The sequence below is a fragment of the Anomaloglossus baeobatrachus genome, chromosome 5 (assembly GCF_048569485.1).
Source record: "Anomaloglossus baeobatrachus isolate aAnoBae1 chromosome 5, aAnoBae1.hap1, whole genome shotgun sequence".
In the NCBI taxonomy this organism is placed as follows: Eukaryota; Metazoa; Chordata; class Amphibia; order Anura; family Aromobatidae; genus Anomaloglossus; species Anomaloglossus baeobatrachus.
Window position 1 is genome coordinate 556,799,078 of NC_134357.1, and position 18,500 is coordinate 556,817,577.

The following is an 18,500-nucleotide window of genomic DNA, read 5'->3' on the forward strand; positions in this document are numbered from 1 at the left end:
GGGTTAAGATCTGGTGATTGACTTGGCCATTGCAGAATGTTCCACTTTTTTGCACTCATGAACTCCTGGGTAGCTTTGGCTGTATGCTTGGGGTCATTGTCCATCTGTACTATGAAGCGCCGTCCGATCAACTTTGCGGCATTTGGCTGAATCTGGGCTGAAAGTATATCCCGGTACACTTCAGAATTCATCCGGCTACTCTTGTCTGCTGTTATGTCATCAATAAACACAAGTGACCCAGTGCCATTGAAAGCCATGCATGTCCATGCCATCACGTTGCCTCCACCATGTTTTACAGAGGATGTGGTGTGCCTTGGATCATGTGCCGTTCCCTTTCTTCTCCAAACTTTTTTCTTCCCATCATTCTGGTACGGTTGATCTTTGTCTCATCTGTCCATAGAATACTTTTCCAGAACTTAGCTGGCTTCATGAGGTGTTTTTCAGCAAATTTAACTCTGGACTGTCTATTTTTGGAATTGATGAATGGTTTGCATCTAGATGTGAACCCTTTGTATTTACTTTCATGGAGTCTTCTCTTTACTGTTGACTTAGAGACAGATACACCTACTTCACTGAGAGTGTTCTGGACTTCAGTCGATGTTGTGAACGGGTTCTTCTTCACCAAAGAAAGTATGCGGCGATCATCCACCACTGTTGTCATCCGTGGACGCCCAGGCCTTTTTGAGTTCCCAAGCTCACCAGTCAATTCCTTTTTTCTCAGAATGTACCCGACTGTTGATTTTGCTACTCCAAGCATGTCTGCTATCTCTCTGATGGATTTTTTCTTTTTTTTCAGCCTCAGGATGTTCTGCTTCACCTCAATTGAGAGTTCCTTAGACCGCATGTTGTCTGGTCACAGCAACAGCTTCCAAATGCAAAACCACACACCTGTAATCAACCCCAGACCTTTTAACTACTTCATTGATTACAGGTTAACGAGGAAGACGCCTTCAGAGTTAATTGCAGCCCTTAGAGTCCCTTATCCAATTACTTTTGGTCCCTTGAAAAAGAGGAGGCTATGCATTACAGAGCTATGATTCCTAAACCCTTTCTCCGATTTGGATGTGAAAACTCTCATATTGCAGCTGGGAGTGTGCACTTTCAGCCCATATTATATATATAATTGTATTTCCGAACATGTTTTTGTAAACAGCTAAAATAACAAAACTTGTGTTACTGTCCAAATATTTCTGGCCCTGACTGTATATTCATTAAAAATATATACGGTATTCATTAAAAACGTGGGTACATAGAGAGCTCGACCTATGTGTTGGATTTATAAAGGAGGAGACAGACTATGTGCTGTTGTATCAATGTTATACTCGAGGCTCCGGAGCGGGAGACTAACATAGCGCTGTTCAGTATAGGTCAATTAAGTTCAGACCGTGGGAAAAAAAGTTCCTGCGCATGCTCTGCAAGGTAACTAAAGTGCAGCTATTCATCGTGGGAGAAAGCATTGAGCGGCAAGGCAATTCTTAAGAAGAAAGAGTGCAAGCAACCATCTGCAGTCCCCGCAGGGCCACAGACCCGCACACAACGCAAAGATAAGCAGTGATCGCAATATAGTAATTTACCCAATGAATTTTACAACAGGAACGTCAATATTGAAAAACACTAATTAAAGATGCATATGGAAGAACAATACAACAATAGCAGACACAGGCAAGGGAAAAAACGTCCAAAATACATATTCATAAATTGGGAGATCGCTAATAATATATTAAATCTATAAAAAAATATATAGAAAAATAAATAAAATTCAGATTAAAAACACACGTATAAAATATTAAATTATTAAGAATATATAAAAAAATGTTTAATAAAATAGATCAGTCACCTCATTCAGACCCACAGGTTTCAAAGTGTTCAGCTTATAAATCCAGAATGTTTCCTTCTTACTCAACATATCAAATCTATTAGGAATATTCATAGGGATCTGCTCAATGGGAGTGATGGTGAAACTGACCTTTCTCCCATGTACAACCGTACAGTGACGGGAAAGACCATGGAGAAGAAAACCCTTTTTGATATTATGTCTGTGCGAATTTAAACGGTTGTGTAGTGCCTGTGTCGTCCTCCCTATATATTGTTTCCCACATGTACAATCTATCAAATATATCACAAACTCTGACTGGCAGGTCATATGTCCCTTAATGGAAAAGAGTCAGGTTCCCCAATAGGGCCAAACTTCTTTCTCCTATGACAAATAATACCACAACATACACATTTATTAGAAAAACATTTAAAAGCACCTATAGGTTTGGTTAATATTCTTTTAATGGACAAATTGTCCTGATTAAAAGTGGAGATAAAATTTGATGTAAAGTCATTAGCTGTTTCAGATGTGGGTTTATTTGTATCAGGTAAAATAAGGGATTCCTGTTTTAAAAAGCGAGTCTCTTTAAAAGCATTTTTTAAAAGTTTTTTGGGGTAATCTTTTTCAATAAAGCGATCTAATAAAATTTTGGCTTGTGTTTCAAAATCCCCATCCAGGGTACAATTTTTCCTTATTCTTCTATATTGATTTCTGGGTATATTCAGAAGCCATTTGTTATAGTGGCCGCTATTGTAGTGTATATATCCATTTGTATCGACCTTTTTAAAGAAAGTTTTTGTAACTATATGGTTATCTTTCTGGTAGATAGTGAGATCCAGGAAATCAATAGTTAGATTATCCATGCATGGTGAAAAAGTTAAACCCCAATTATTATTATTCACATGTGTGATAAAATCTGCTATATTATTATCCTTATTATCCCAGATAAAGAACAGGTCGTCTATATACCTCTTATAAATTACAATGCAGTCCTTAAAAATAGAATTCTAGATGAAAATAGAATAAAAAATACCCATAAATAAATTTGCATACGTAGGTGCTATTTTACTACCCATCGCAGTACCAAGGGTCTGCTGGTATAAAATATCTAAAAAGGTAAAAAAATTGTTCTTTAAAATGAAGCTCATGCCCTGCCGGATAAAAAATTTTTGTAGGCTCGGGAGTCTTGGGTCATTATCAATAAAAAAGGAAAAACATTCCAGACCAATATCGTGATTAATATTTGAATAAAGTGCAGAAATATCCATAGTCAGAAAACAATAAGAGTCCCTCCATTCAATATCTTTGATTAGAGAAATCAATTGCGCCGAATCTCTCAAGTAACTGGTCAGCGTTAATACATGAACATCGAGATACGCTGCCAAATTCGAAGTAAGTGAATCAATACCAGAGATAATTGGTCTTCCTGGAGGGTTAACCAGATCTTTATGAATTTTGGGGAGATGATACATAAATGCCATTTTAGGTTTCTTTATCAGCAAAAATTTATTTTCTTTGTCATTAATAATATTATTATTGATCTCTTCCAGGATAAGGTCATTATACTCCAAACATGCTTTCTCATATTGTATCATATTACTCCTGCAATATTGTAGGGGATTTGATAAAATATTAGTTGCTTCAGCAATATAATCTATCCTATTCTGAATTACAACACCTCCTCCTTTGTCAGCCGAGCGTATAACAATCTCACTATTATTCTTTAGTTTAATAAGGGCGGCTTTCTCAGCCTTACTCAAATTCATCTTTCTGTGATTTCTGCTATTATCCGAATCCAGATCCTTAAAATCATTAAGAACCAAATCGCAAAAAGTCTTAATATGATGACCTTTACTGGTAACGGGATAGAAAGAAGATTTCGCTTTCACACTAGTATGAACATAACCATCATCGAGAATATGCATATCATTAGTAAAAATACGGGTGTGAGTCTGTCTCCTATCATCATTACCGACAATGTCTTTTTTATTAAGAAATGCCTTTTCAAGGTCAGTTTCCTAATGAAGGCTTGAAAATCAAGATAAAGCTCAAAATCTTTAGAACGTGAAGAGGGACAAAAAGAAAGGCCTCTGTTTAAAACTGAAATTTCATCTTTAGTGAGACTATAATCAGATAGGTTAAAAATATTACCCGTATTTTTTATATTATTTTTTTGCCTTTTATGGTTATGTTTGATTCCTGCCCTATTTCCTCTTGTACACTTTTTCTTTTTATAGACTTTGGGGTAGGTTGATATGTTATTATCACTTTGTTGCAAGACGTGGCTGAAGATAAAAAAAAGGCTTTTATGTTGATGTACTGGTCCTGAAGAAGAGGTTTTACCTCGAAACGCGTAGACCTATGGAATAAAAGAAAGTTTATCTTCATCAACACGTTACATCTTCATTCCGGCTGATGCGCGGCTTTAACCCCTTCTCGACTCCATTTTGAATGACATTAAATAAACATAGACACAGAGAAAAATTCTTTATTTGGAATAAAATACAAAACACACACCCTCCTTCACCTCTTTATTAGCCCCCAACACCCTGCACTTTCGGCGTAATCCACAAGAGGTCTCGCGCTGTTTCAGCTCTGCTACATAGCCAGCGGCCATAGAACACGACCACGAGCTGTGCAGACAATGACAGCCGCGATGACTGCACGGCAAGCAGATACTATCATAGGCTGGGGGCACGTCTGCCTACAACCAATCACAGACGAGAGGACGGCCAGTGGGCGGGGAAAACACGGAAAACTGTGTGTATAGATGCACAGTACAGGAAGTGAATCTGCGACCCACAAGCAGTTTGCCGCCATGACACAGAGTCTCGGTAAGTATGAAATGCTGCTTTTTCTGTTTTTCCTTTATTTTTCAATTATTTTTGCCAGTGTTGGATCCAGATCTTGGACCTGGAATTCCGGATCCGGCACCTGGAAATCTTTGAAACCGCGTGAATCCAGAGTTTTACAATCCGGATCCGCTCAGGCCTACTCCAGGATTCTGATCATCTGGTAAAAGCGTTTTCTCAGTGATGTCAGTGGATGAATATTTCTGAGGGTCCAGTGACTTCTCATGGAAAGGGGGGTACTATCATTTCTCAGATCTGGTTTGGCAGTCTTCTGTGCTGTGGTCAGTTTCCCTTTCCACTGAGCCACAGTCAGGTTTAGTCACTGTCCTAGTTCTGAACACTTTGTTCATGTTCATTGCTTTTCTGGTAACAAGTGTTTACAATGTTGTTATTCAGTCTGACCTATCACCTGGCAGGAGTATCTATTTAAAGCATTCCTGGGTTTGCATTTCTCGCTCGTTATATTTCTGAAGTTGAACCTGCCTGGAATTACAACCTGTATGTGAAGTGCTTTCCTGGCAGACTGTTCCTTTTGGTTTACGTTATTTTTTACTCTGCTGCTTCCCCCAGATATTAAAGGAGGTGATACCCTCAATGGCCGCTTAGGAAGCAAAGATCCAAGTGGTCATCTTGGACATCCAGTTATGGTTGTTTCAGTCTGCATAGGGTACTTAAGGGACTAAGCAGCTGGGACCTTTTGTCTGTACAATAACTGGGCTGGTCAGGTGCAGAAATTCTGAGTTAGACCTTAGTTTACTTTATTTTCCATGTACTATAATAAGCATAACGTTATTTCATTTTATATAGAGATAGCACTAGTCTGTATAAAACACGTGATGTTGCCCTAATATTTCTGTTCATGACGTCTCTCTATATATAATCTTACCACAGCATTCTGGATTTGGAAAAGGTGGAAGGGTCGGGGGATGCATTTTATTGTCATTTCTCTTAAAATAAATTAAATTACTGTATCTAATTGGAAAAAAAAACAATTTTCCCACACAGAAGGAATAGATCATAAATGTAGACAGTAATTTGTAATATTAACATGTTTATTGTAGTATAGAGAAGTTACAGACATTGTTCAGACATGGAGATTGTGCGCTGAAAGTAACTAATGAATGGCAGATCGCTGAGATTGGGAGTTAGGAAGAAGAGGGAGGAGGAATGTTGGGTATTTTTGGGGGAAGGGGTGCAATACTTTTGTTCATCTAGTGAATATATAAATATATAACAATGTGAAATGTTCAATGCACATGCAATATTTCTTTTGATTTGATTTTTAGAAAACAGACGTCTATTAGTAACTGTATATATTATACTTCTAATGTAACTTCTAACGTGCTTTCCTTTCTTGTTTACTTACTTGCCTTTAATTTAACCGTCTCGTTTGTGTTTTCTAGTTGTTTGTCAAATATATGTTTTTTTCCTATGTGAATTTTTCATAGTGGTAAACAAATGATTATTTTCATGTAAAACATTTCTCACCTTCTAGGTATGATAATGGCTTCTGCCCTTGTGAGTTTTGTGATGATTAAAAAGATGACTTTTGTGTGTAAAATATTTACCTCATACTAAACATTACAAGGGTTTCTTCCCCATGTGAATCCTTTGGTGTTTAGCTAAACTTGATTGATCTGCAAAACATTTGACACATTCTGAACATGAAAAAGGCTTCTCCCCTGTGTGAGTTCTCTGATGTATAACCAGACTTGATTTATATAAAAAACACTTCCCACATTCTGAACATGAAAACCGCTTCTCCCCTGTGTGAGTTCTCTGATGTATAACAAGATTTGATTTTTGGCTATAACATATTCCACATTCTGAGCATGAATATGGCTTCTCCCCTGTATGAGTTCTGTGATGTATAACAAGACTTGATTTATCAGCAAAAAATTTCCCGCACACTGCACATGAAAATGCATTCTCCCCTGTGTGAATTCTTTTGTGTTTAGCAAGACATGAATGATCTGCAAAACATTTCCCACATTCTGAACATGAAAAAGGCTTCTCTCCTGTGTGAGTTCTCTGATGTGTAACAAGATATGATTTATCTACAAAGCATCTCCCACATTCTAAACATGAAAAAGGCTTCTCCCCTGTGTGAGTTCTCTGATGTTTAATAAAATGTGATTTATGTGCAAAACATAGCCCACATTCTGAACATGAAAAAGGCTTTTCCCCTGTGTGAGTTCTCTTATGTGTAACAAGACTTGATTTATCTGCAAAATATTTCCCGCATTCTGAACATAAAAAGGGTTTCTCCCCTGTGTGAGTTCTCTGATGTACAACAAGACTTGAATGATCTGCAAAACATTTCCCACATTCTGAACATGATAGAGGCTTCTCCCCTGTGTGAGTTCTCTGATGTGTAACAAGACTTGATTTATCTACAAAAGATCTCCCACATTCTGTACATGAAAAAGGCTTCTCTCCTGTGTGAGTTCTCTGGTGAATAACAAGATATGATCTGTTGTTAAAACATTTCCCACATTCTGAACATGAATATGGCTTCTCTCCCGTGTGAGTTCTCTGATGTGTAACAAAATGTGATTTATGTGCAAAAGATATCCCACATTCTGAACATAAAAAAGGCTTCTCCCCAGTGTGAGTTCTTTGATGTGTAACAAGATGTGATCTTTTGTTAAAACATTTCCCACATTCTGAACATGAATATGGCTTCTCCCCCGTGTGAGTTCTCTGATGTGTACCAAGCTGTGATTTTTGGTTAAAGCATTTCCCACATTCTAAACATGAATATGGCTTCTCCCCCGTGTGAGTTCTCTGATGTGTAACAAAATAGGATTTCCGTGCAAAACATCTCCCACATTCTGCACATGAAAAAGGCTTCTCCCCTGAGTGAGTTTTCTGATGAGCTACAAAACTTGATTTCCAGTAAAAATGTTTCCCACATTCTAAACATGAAAATGGTTTTTCATCTTTTTGTAGTATCTGGTAACTAACAGACTCTGAAAAAAATCTATTCTCCCCTGAATCAGATGATAGATCTTTGCTGTGAAGAGATGATTGTACATCTGGAATAGTAGCATTCACTTCACTTATATCTTGTGTGATATCAAGGTCTTCTGATTTAAAAATTAAAGATGTCAGTTGTCCCTCTAATGTCCTGGTACAGTCATCTGCCAAAAATAAAAAATATTTTTAACAAGAAATACAAATTTAAGGATATTATTTATCAAATAACTTGTAACACTGTTACTGGCGTCCCTGAAATGTCCTGCACCTTTACCCCTGGGGTGGAGGATGCTGTCAACTTGCCCTCCCAGCCGCCCAACGATGGCTTTCGTGTCCCCAATTTCTGCCACTGTCTCCACGCAGGTCTCCTTGGAGTGCGCTTAGGGAGTGTGAATGCAACTATTGTTAAAGGGCCAGTGTACCCGAACAAGTAAATGCCTCTCAACCTAAGGCTGAGAGACACTAGGTATTTAATGCATTCTCCCCTATAGGAGGTGCCTGAGCAACTTAGTCTATCCTTAGAAATGCATTGCTAGTTGTCGAGTCCCATTCCATTTGCTGAGTCTTATGCTGTGTGTGTGTTAACGTGTCTGTATCCTAGTATCCGCTGTGCCCACTGTACCTGCTGCATCTATCTATACCAGCTGTGCATACCATAGCTGTTGCTTGTATCTATAACAGCTGTACCTACTGCATCCGCTGCACCTGCTTACACCATACATCAGGTCTGCACCTGATCACATCAGTCACTGTCAGTATTCAATCCCTGACCACTTGGATCAGCTATCGCAGTACCTGGACTCTCTGGAGTAGCAAGTGTTGCTATCTTCTGGCACAAGATTATTCTCACAATCAAAGACTCTAGTGAAGCCGAGGTAGTCTCTTAGTTACGCCCTTCCTGGTTGAGCTGGTGCTTCAGCCCAGTGGGCCTACTCTTGCTCGCACCCGCGAGCATAACAGTTTCCCAGGCCACGGATCTCGCTGGCTCCTGAACTCTTCAGCTCGGAGTTATGCAGCAAGAGATGGTCCGTCAATGGGAACAACAAGACCTGGAGCCTGACCGATTTGCAGTAAATGGACACCCGCTTGGAAGCCTTGACACTAATGTCTCTCCATGATCCTGTCCTAGCAGTCTCCACCCAGGCAGCACATCCAGTTCCAAGGTTGGGTTCTCATCTGTCTGCTTCTCTGCAGTTTGACGGCGACCTCAAGCAATGCAGGGGATTCATAAATTAGTGCTCCTTGCACTTTGAACTTTTGTCCCATCAATTAATTTTGGACTGGGCCAAAGTGGCCTTTATGATGTCACACATGACCGGATAGTGCCTTGCTTAGATTAATTCATTATAGGAGAGAAGCGATATTGTCGTCTTGGACCTGCAAGCGTTTTGGGGGGCGTTCCGCAAGGTATTCGATGAACCGGTGTGAGTTTTCTCTGCAGCATCTTCGCTCCTTAGACTTTGGCAGGAAATTCCCAACATAGTCCACTATGCCATCCATGTCCGTAACTTGTCTTCCAAACTAAGCTGGAATAATGAGGCACTGGTGCCTGCATTCTGTGAGAGTCACTGGAGGAATCAAAGATGAACTGGCTAGCCGTGATGTGCCATCTTCCCTGGGCGACCTGGTATCTTTGGCTATCCGCATTCATCTCAGGTTTCAAGAACGCTTCACAAAAGGTGAACCATGAGAGAAAATGAATACAAAAAACAAAAAAAGGCTTTTGTCAGCTTATCGATCAATGTGTCTTTTTAGTCTGAGTGAAGCATAGGAATGGTGATTCTTTTGTACCGCATGGAGAGGGGTAGAGTATCCAGTCTTGAATGATTAAAAAACCAGCAGAGGAAAAATCCAGTGGAATTAGTAAGGTGTCTCGTGCTCAAAAATATTTAAAAAAAATAGCTTTAAAATGCCATTGTACTTTTTTAGGCAGAGCAAACAGGAAGATCTGTGCAATCTAGAAGCGTCAATGTGTTTCAGTGCTATCTGTGCACCTTCCTCATGGTCTACGGTGTACTTCCTACTAGTTCCACTAAATACTACTAAAGCTGCTCTAAACAGGTACTTGTTTAATTAAAAGAAAAAAGGGTGTATCCTACCCATTTAAAATGCACACAAAAAGAGTTCCTAATATGTACAAATGTCTTATAGAGGCTAATAAATAGAGATTTAATTAAAGGGAACCTGTCACCAGATTTGGCAACTATAAGCTGTGGCCACCACCAGTGGGCTCTTATATACAGCATGTTAGAATGCGGTGTATAAGAGCCCAGGCCGCTGTTTAAAACGTAAAAATCACTTTATAATACTCACCTGAGGGGCATTGCGGTACAGACTGGTCGGATGGGTGTCTCCGTTCTCCGGCACTTCCTCTTTCGGCCATCCTTATCCTCTTTCTTCTGAAGCCTGGCTGCATGAAGCTTCCCACGTCATCCACACAAGCCGACACGGGTCCTGCGCAGGCACACTTTGATCCGCCTTGCTCAGAGCAGATCAAAGTATTGTAGTGCGCCTGGGTGGGACCTCAATGCCGGCTCATGTGCATGATATAGGATGCATCCAAGCTTCAGAAGAAGAAGGACAAAGATGGCCGAAAGAGGAGGCGCCGGTACCGGAGAACGGTGACACCCATCCGACCAGTCTGTACCGCAACACCCCTCAGGTGAGTATTATAAAGTGTTTTTTTATGTTCTACACAGCGGCCTGGGCTCTTATATACAGCATGTTAGAATGCTGTATATCAGAGTCCACTGGTGGTGGCTGCAGCTTATAGTCGTCAAATCTGGTGACAGTTTCCCTTTAATGCTAAGACTCTAAAGAAAATAAATTAAATCCATTCTCCAAGTTTTTTCGCTAGAGCTCCTAACCCCACCTCTATAGGTCTTAGTGGAGGGGGAAACACATTTATGGGTTTTTGAAAATGAATGGTATATTGGGGTGATGGGGAATTTTACATTTAGATATTCAGTCAATTTTTTATCGATCGCTCCCATTTCCAATCCTTCTTCCAAGAGTTTTAATAATTCCTGATTGAATGTACAGTAGTTGTAGGGTCTGAATGAAGTTCAGTATAAAGATCCACGTTTTCTAAGTCCAACAAGTTAAATATTTTTGTATAATGCTGCATTGATCAGAACTAGTGCTCCTGCCTTGTCTGGTTTTCTTACTAGAAGGTCTTCATTTGTTTTTAATTCCTTTAGTGCCAATCGTTTTCCTTTTGTTAAATTGTCATCTGGTAGATATTTCTTAAGTTCTACCAGTTGTAGCTCCACCATTTCCTGGAAGGTATCTAGAATCAAAGGCCAAGACTGAATAGGATAATAGAGAGGGTTAGGAGTTTTAAAGCTACTGTTCAGATTCACATCATCAGTTTGTGCTTGCTTTCAATTTCTCTCAATAATAGCAAGGTTTTTTTTACTCTTCAAAAGGTGATGAGAGAATGTACATCATAGTTAGGAATTAATTCTCCTGTTTCTTGTGTATCATTATTTGCGAAGTGGCATTTGATTGTTATATTCCGAGCAAATTTATTGACGTCTAATATGGTTTTAAAAACATCAAAATTATAACTAGGAGAGAATCCTAAACCTTTGGATAGTAGTTTAATTTGTGTTTCTGAAGTAATGTAGCTAGAAAGGTTCCAGATGGGAATATTTAGAATCTCCGATTCTTGTTCAGGAATAGTTGCTTTACGGTTCCTTTGTTTTCTCCCACCTCGCTTCCACCGTTTTTGACAAATTAGATTCACTTATTATACTAGAAGCCATAGTTGAGGTTGAGGCAAATGAGGTATCTAAAGAATCATCTGAATTATATGGGGAAGTCATCTTCACTGTAGTGTCTAAATTCCTATAAGATACTTTATTCTCAGCAAGATCGTGATGTCCAGTTATAAACTTGATATTTAACATAATCATACGGATCACATTGAAATTTAGTTTTTTTTATTATCAATTATCATGGTTTCTAATTTTTTCAGATTATTATTAGTTCTATTTTGGGGTCTTTTATAATCTTCCGTATCTATAAATTTGTTGGCAGTATTTTGTAGTTCCTTAACCCCTGAACGACTGTGGGCCGTAACTTTACGTCCTTAGGCACTATAGTATAATCCCCACCGGCTGCTGTAGGCAGCCAGCAGCGATCCACGCATATGTCAGCTGATTTGAACAGCTGACATGTGTGCCTCAGAGGCACGGGTAAATCCGCGATCCAGTCGCGCCTAAGTCCTTAAACGGCGATGTCATAATGTGACATCACAATTTAAATCCCCGCCGCAGTAAATCTTCATTTACCCAGCTCCATCGGATGCGCTGTGACATGGTAACTGTGAACCGGTGGTTCTCATGGTAGCACAGGGTCATGTGATGACTCCTCTATCTATCATGACACACTTCCTGTTTCACCCTGCCGAGTGCTGCCAGTGACAAGAGGTGAGTATTTCAGCTGATTTGAGCTGTGTAGCTGTGATCAATAGAAATCCACAAGCGACCAGACTGCTGATCCCTATAGTCCCCTAGAGGGACTAGCAAAATTAAAAAAAAAAATAAAGTGAAAAACGTTTTAAAAAAATTGAAAAAAAACTAAGTTCAAATCACACCTATTTGCCCCATTGAAAATCAAAGGGTAAAAAAAATAAAAAATAGACACATTTGGTTTCAGAAATGCCCGATCTATAAAAATATAAAGTCAATTATTATGATCAGTAAATGATCAGTAAATGGCATGGTGTCAAAAAATTGCAAGCGCCAAAATTACGTTTTTATGGTCGCCACAAATTTTGCACAAAATGCAATAACAGGTGATCAAAACGTAGCATCTGCGCAAAAAAAATAGTACCATTAAAACCATTAAAAAATAAACCATCACTGAGCCATATATCCCTCAAAAAAGGGAACGCTGTGGTTCGCGGAAAATGGCGCTAAAAGGCGCGCCACTTTTTTGGACAAACTTCTGAAAAATTTTTTAACCCTTAGATAAAAGTAACCCTATACTGTTTGGTATCTAATAACTCATACCGACCTGAGGCATCACATCAACACATCGGTTTTACCATATAGTGAACACAGTGAATAAAATATCCCAAAAACAATCATGCAATCACACTTTTTTTTTGCAATTTTTCTGCACTTGGAATTTTTTAGCAGTTTTCCATTACACTATATGGTAAAACTCATGGTTTCATTTAAAAGTACAACTTGTCCTGCAAAAAAACAAGCCCTTATATGGCAAGATTGATAGAAAAATAAAAAAGTTACAGCTTTCAGAAGAAAGGGAGCAGAAAAAACAAAAAAAAAGCAAACGAAGGGTCAGCCGGGGTTGAAGGGGTTAATAATTAGGTTTTTAGGTCGCATTCCGTAAGTATGCTGTTCCATGTTCAATAGTCCATGACAAGGCTCCAACCTGCAAAGCTGATCTGGCAACAGTAATCAGAGAAAGTTGGAGGCAGATTGATGAAGAGTACTATTTGTCACTCATTAAGTCCATGCCTCAGAGACTGCAAGCTGTTATAAAAGCCAGATGTGTTGCAACAAAATACTAGTGATGTATTGGAGTGTTTTTTTGTTTGTTTTTCTTGATTCCATAATTTTTACCTAGGAATTGAGTGATTCCATATTTTTCCCCCTGTTTGGTTTAGAAATGTAACCGTTACTGCCTAGCACATTATGTTTTCATGATTTTTTTTTAGTGTTTCTCAAAGCCAGAAAATTGACATTTGAAATAACGTTAGTTTTGTGCCATGTCTGTGATCTGCTTTTTTTAAACAACAGTAAACAACTGAATGAACATCCTCAGAGCCAGGTGAGTCCATATTTTTTGCCAGGGGTTGTAGAAGCCTCTTTCTTGTTTATCCATTTTAAAAAAAAAAAATTATTTGTATATATTGCTCTTGCTATCAATAAATGCTTATGACACAACGGTAAGCCTGACAAACGTACTCAAAATACAAAAATTCAAAAACAAAAAAGGGTTCTTGTCAGCTTACTGATTAAAGTGTCTTTTTGGTCCAAGTAAAGCAGAGGAATGGTAAGTCCTTTGTACCGCATGGAGAGGTAGAGAATCTCATCATCAACAATTAAGACACCAGCAGAGCAAAAATCCAGCGGAAATAATAAGGTGTCTCGTGCTCTCCTGCTGCTTCCCCTGAGCACATGAAGGTAGATCATGGGAACTTGGCAAAGCCTTGTCTGGTGGATCATTACAGAGGGATGCTTAAACTGTGGAGATCCTACTGACCTGATCTGTTTCTGCCCTTTGAAGCCAAAAAATTCCAAACCTATTGTCCATAGGAGAGGCTACCCTAGGTGAGAGCAAATCCTCTCCATCCTTATCCACATTAGTGTCCATATCTTGTGACAGCACCAGATTCACTAAGTCAGCCTATCTGGACACTGGTTCCGTGGGGAACTTCATACAACAGGCCATTGTGGATTAGTTGCAAATTTCCATCCAACAGTGTTGTCCGTGGATGGAAAACCTCTGTCCAAGGCTATCCTGTTTGTCACCAAGCAAGCTAAGCTCTGAGTGGCAATGCTGCACTCAGAGAAGATCACCTTCTACGTGCTTGCAGGGCTGTCACACCCATTGCTACTGGGTCTGCCAAAGATTCAGATTAACAAGCCTGTCTTGGACTGGAAATCCAGGAGATATGATCATACAGGGTCCGCCCTGTCACAAAAAATCTCACTCCCGTCCATTCTGCATTCTGCTCGACCACCAGTGATGCCTTCAAAACTTTCCGAATCTGCCATCCTCTTACTGGGCCTATGTGGATGTCTTCGACAATAATAATTACAATAATAGTAAGAAGAATAAGAATGAGGCTGAGACTTTACCTCCACATAGGCCATACGATTGCCCTATCGACCTACTTTATGGTTCCTCACCTCCCCCTGGCCCTATCTACGCTCTGTCCAAGGTGGAGACCCAAGCTGTGTCCAAGTAAATCAAGGAGACCTTGGCAAGGGGATTTATCCAGAAGTCCTCCTCACTGGCCGTAGCCCCGTTTATCCTTGTATTGAAAAAGGATAGTTCCCTGTGCCCCTGAATAGATTATAGAGGTCTCAACCAAATCATGGTCAAGAATAAGTATTCGCTGACACTTATACTGGAATTGTTCAACCGTCTGCAAGGTTCAAGGCTCTTCTCCAAGCTTGACCTCTGTGGTGGATAAAACCTTGTCCGTATGCGGTCAGGTGACAAATGGAAGACTGCTTTTAATACCCGTGACGGCCACTATGAGTATTGGGTAACCATTCCGGCTCAGCAATTCTCTGGTGGTTTTTCAAAAATTCATGAACAATATCTTCCGAGATCTGCTCTACTCATGCATAGGGGTGTACCTGGATGACATTCTTATATTCTCTCCCGATCTGCCAGCGCACAGGAGGAATATTTGCCAGGCTCTATAGAGGCTGAAGGAGAATCATTTATACACCAAAGCTGAGAAGTACCTTTTTTGTACAGACTTCCTTTCCCTTCCTGGGCTACATAATCTCTGACACCGGTTAGAAGATGGATGCAGATAAGATGTCAGCGGTTCTGAAGTGACCTTGTCCTGACGAAGCGAAGGCAATTCAGCAATTTCTGGGCTCGACAATTATTACCGCCAAATAATTCCATAATTCTTGTCCCGGCCCTGACCCACAAAGGGGTGAATCTCAACATGTGGTCTTCTGAAGCAGAGAGTGCATTTATTGCCCTCAAGCTGGCCTTCTCATCATCTTCCTGGGCTGGTGCGATTCTCATACAGAAGTCAACTTAAGTTAAGAGGGTAAGCTGCTGCTTCTTCTCCTTCTCTACTCCTACTCGATTGACGAGTGAGAATTGTTGGTAATCAAGATGGCTGTGGTGGTGTGGCATAACCTATTGGCATGACCGTTGTCATCTACAATGACCACAACAACTTGACCTACCTACAGTTGGCTCAGAAGCTGAATCTGCACAAAGACACATGCTCGCTGTTCTTTGCCCTCTTTGACTGTTTTCTATATTTCCAGCCATCCAAAAAGAACGTCACTCTCCAGGCCCCTTCTGTTGGTCAGCCAGGAAGAAGAACCTTAACACATTACTGAGCGATTCAAGATGCTCACAGTAGCTCCAGTAAACATGCCTCAGGTACCATCCGAAAATACATTTGTGACAGAGGCGTAAAGTAAGCATGTGTTGCAGTGGGGTCACTTGTCTAAGCTGCCCAGTCAGAAGAAAACTCTGCTCATCTCACGGCACTACTGGTAGTCAACGTTAAGCAACGACATTGTAAATTTATAACAAAACAGAAAGGAAGAGTCTTTAAATTTGCTAAAAAGCAAGAAAAATACCCAAACAAGCAAATATTTTTCAATATTTATTGAGGTAATGCGCTTAGGGTATAACATAGTGCAGAAAAATAATGAGGATGAGGGAGGTCCCCACGTGTTAACCCGGTACTTTTTTGGTGACCTAACACTGGTAAGTAGCACTGCCTTTTACTTTTGTGAATGTACATGGAAGTACATCATGACTCTGGATGAGTCTATGATCACTACTGATGCAGTTATACCTTTGCCCTGGGCATTATGCCTATACTTTAGTGTGATCACCCTGTCTTGGAGTTAAAAACTTCTTTTTTCTCCATTTTTTCGGGACATGTGAAGTTCTTTCCCCTTCATGCCTTCTCCTCCCTCATCCTCATTATTTTTCTGAACTATGTTATACCCTAAGCGCATTACCTCAATAAATATTTAAAAATATTTGCTTGTTTGGGTATTTTTCTTTGCTTTTTAGCAAATTTAAAGACTGTTTCTTTCTTTTTTGTTATATCCTTATTGAGTTGTTGCTATAACCGACATGCGATCTGTATGTGGTCCTGGTTTGTATCGACATTGTAAATTTGCCTCAGCCTGTCCCTCGTGTGCCCTATAAAACCCTTAAGAAGTGTCTGGTTGGGCGACTAGTACCTCTACCTGTGCCATCCACTCCTTGGCAACACATATATATTGACTTCATTATCGACCTATCTTGTCCTCTAGTTAGTCCGCCATCTGGGTAGTAGTACACAGATTCTCTATAATGGCCCACTTCCATCCGTTGTGTGGTCTTCCTTCTGCTCCTGTGATTGCCGAGCACTTCATCCAGCACATCTTCCACCTGCATAATCTTACTTTCCACATTGTGTCCATTAAAATTATATTTTTCTTCCCATGATTTTCTAAGTTGTCTGCACATTCTACGGACGCTGTCATTTGGCTTTGCAGATTACAGATCTGTGCAGCTTGAGGTAAACATCTTCTAAATTGAGGGGATAGGGTGGATCCTACCTGTAAGATCTGGCTGATATAGATCTCACTCCAACAAAAGGGCATTCAATGCCCAAAATAATGGAGACAGTTTTGGGTAGAGGAGAATGTGGTGGTCTAGCAGCAGATTGGTAACAATTTTCTATGGTTGGGACTACAACCCTGATAAAGCAGCCACAGCCGGTGACTGAGAAGAATCTGTGACTTCTCTGCATTTGTGGTCACTACTCACCTGGGCGGTTATCTGTAGGAATCTCCTCTTTACACCACTCATCACCCCTCACATATGTCTCTGTAGTATTAATATGGGTCAGATCTTCCCCCTGAAACAAATATTGTAAAAGTCACAGACAGATGGAGAAGTCCAATCTATGATCAGCTCTAATCCTGACATCTCCACCGCTCTCATTACACAAGTATAACACATATAATACTGGTGGATAAAACAAGACTGAGCACAAGACCTTCACAGCCGTCTACACATCATAGGGAGATTTCATGGCACCTTCTCTCCATCTACCTGATGATCCTGAGGAACATCGGGATCTTCTTGTTTACAGTCCTGTGGGAGAAGAGGACGGGGACATCTCTCTGGTGTTGTCCTCTTACTGGATAGACCTGGATGAGACACATACAGGGACTGAATTCATTCCTTACATACAGATAATTATAGGCCGTGTGTATTTAGTCCTGTCTATTACCTGGTGATGTGAGGGGCCGGGGACCCTCCATCATGACGTCCTTGTACAGATCTTTGTGTCCTTCTAAATACTCCCACTCCTCCACGGAGAAATAGACGGTGACGTCCTGACACCTTATAGGAACCTGACACATACAATGATACCGTCACCCCCCGATCCCTTCATAGCGTTACTGTATAATGTCCCAGCATTCCCAGCAGTGTCACCTCTCCAGTCAGCAGCTCAATCATCTTGTAGGTGAGTTCTAGGATCTTCTGGTCATTGATGTCCTCATGTATCGGGGGGTGAGGTGGAGGCCCCGTGATTGGGCTCAGGGGTCTTCCCCATCCCTCAGACACAGGGGCCTGACAGCGCTCACTAGAGGTCTTCTTCACTACTGTGTAATCCTGGTTATGGAGAGACACAGTAAGAAATCTCACTCCAGACATTTCCAGAGTCCTCACCTCTCCAGTTCTGTCCATCTGTTATTCCCATAGATAAGAATGATGTAATGTGACGTCATCAGAATCTCTCACCTCTCCAGTAAGCCGGAAGAGGATCTCTAGGGTGAGGTGTAATATCCTCTCCGCCATCTTGTCCCTGTCCATATCCATCCTTCACGGGCAATCAGGAGAATTCTCTTCTATAGAAGATCTCCACTGAGAGGATCCGATATTGTAGGGACCTGAATGGGGAGAAGATGACGATGTAACATCATAAAGAATCCACTGTAATAATACAATTACTGGAGATAATAAGGGGAAACAGATAATGAGAACATTCTGGGGGACATTATGCTGTGTGGGGGCAGAAAGGGGCCGAGGACTGAGGGCAGAAAGGGGCCGAGCACCAAGGGCAGAAAGGGGCCAAGGACCGAGGGCAGAAAGGGGCCGAG

The 18,500-nt window shown here is 40.5% G+C and overlaps 1 protein-coding gene across 1 annotated transcript in view; it reads right to left on the minus strand.

Annotated features, from left to right (window-relative positions):
* Positions 1-5,728: 5,728 nt before the first annotated feature.
* The window catches only part of LOC142313000 (uncharacterized), a 145,178-nt gene continuing 132,406 nt past the window's right edge, over positions 5,729-18,500 (minus strand). Inside the window, exon 8 of the mRNA XM_075351987.1 lies at positions 5,729-7,502. Within this exon, the coding sequence (XP_075208102.1) occupies positions 6,250-7,502 (1,253 nt within the window). The 3' untranslated portion in view covers positions 5,729-6,249. The remainder of the gene's footprint in view (positions 7,503-18,500) is intronic.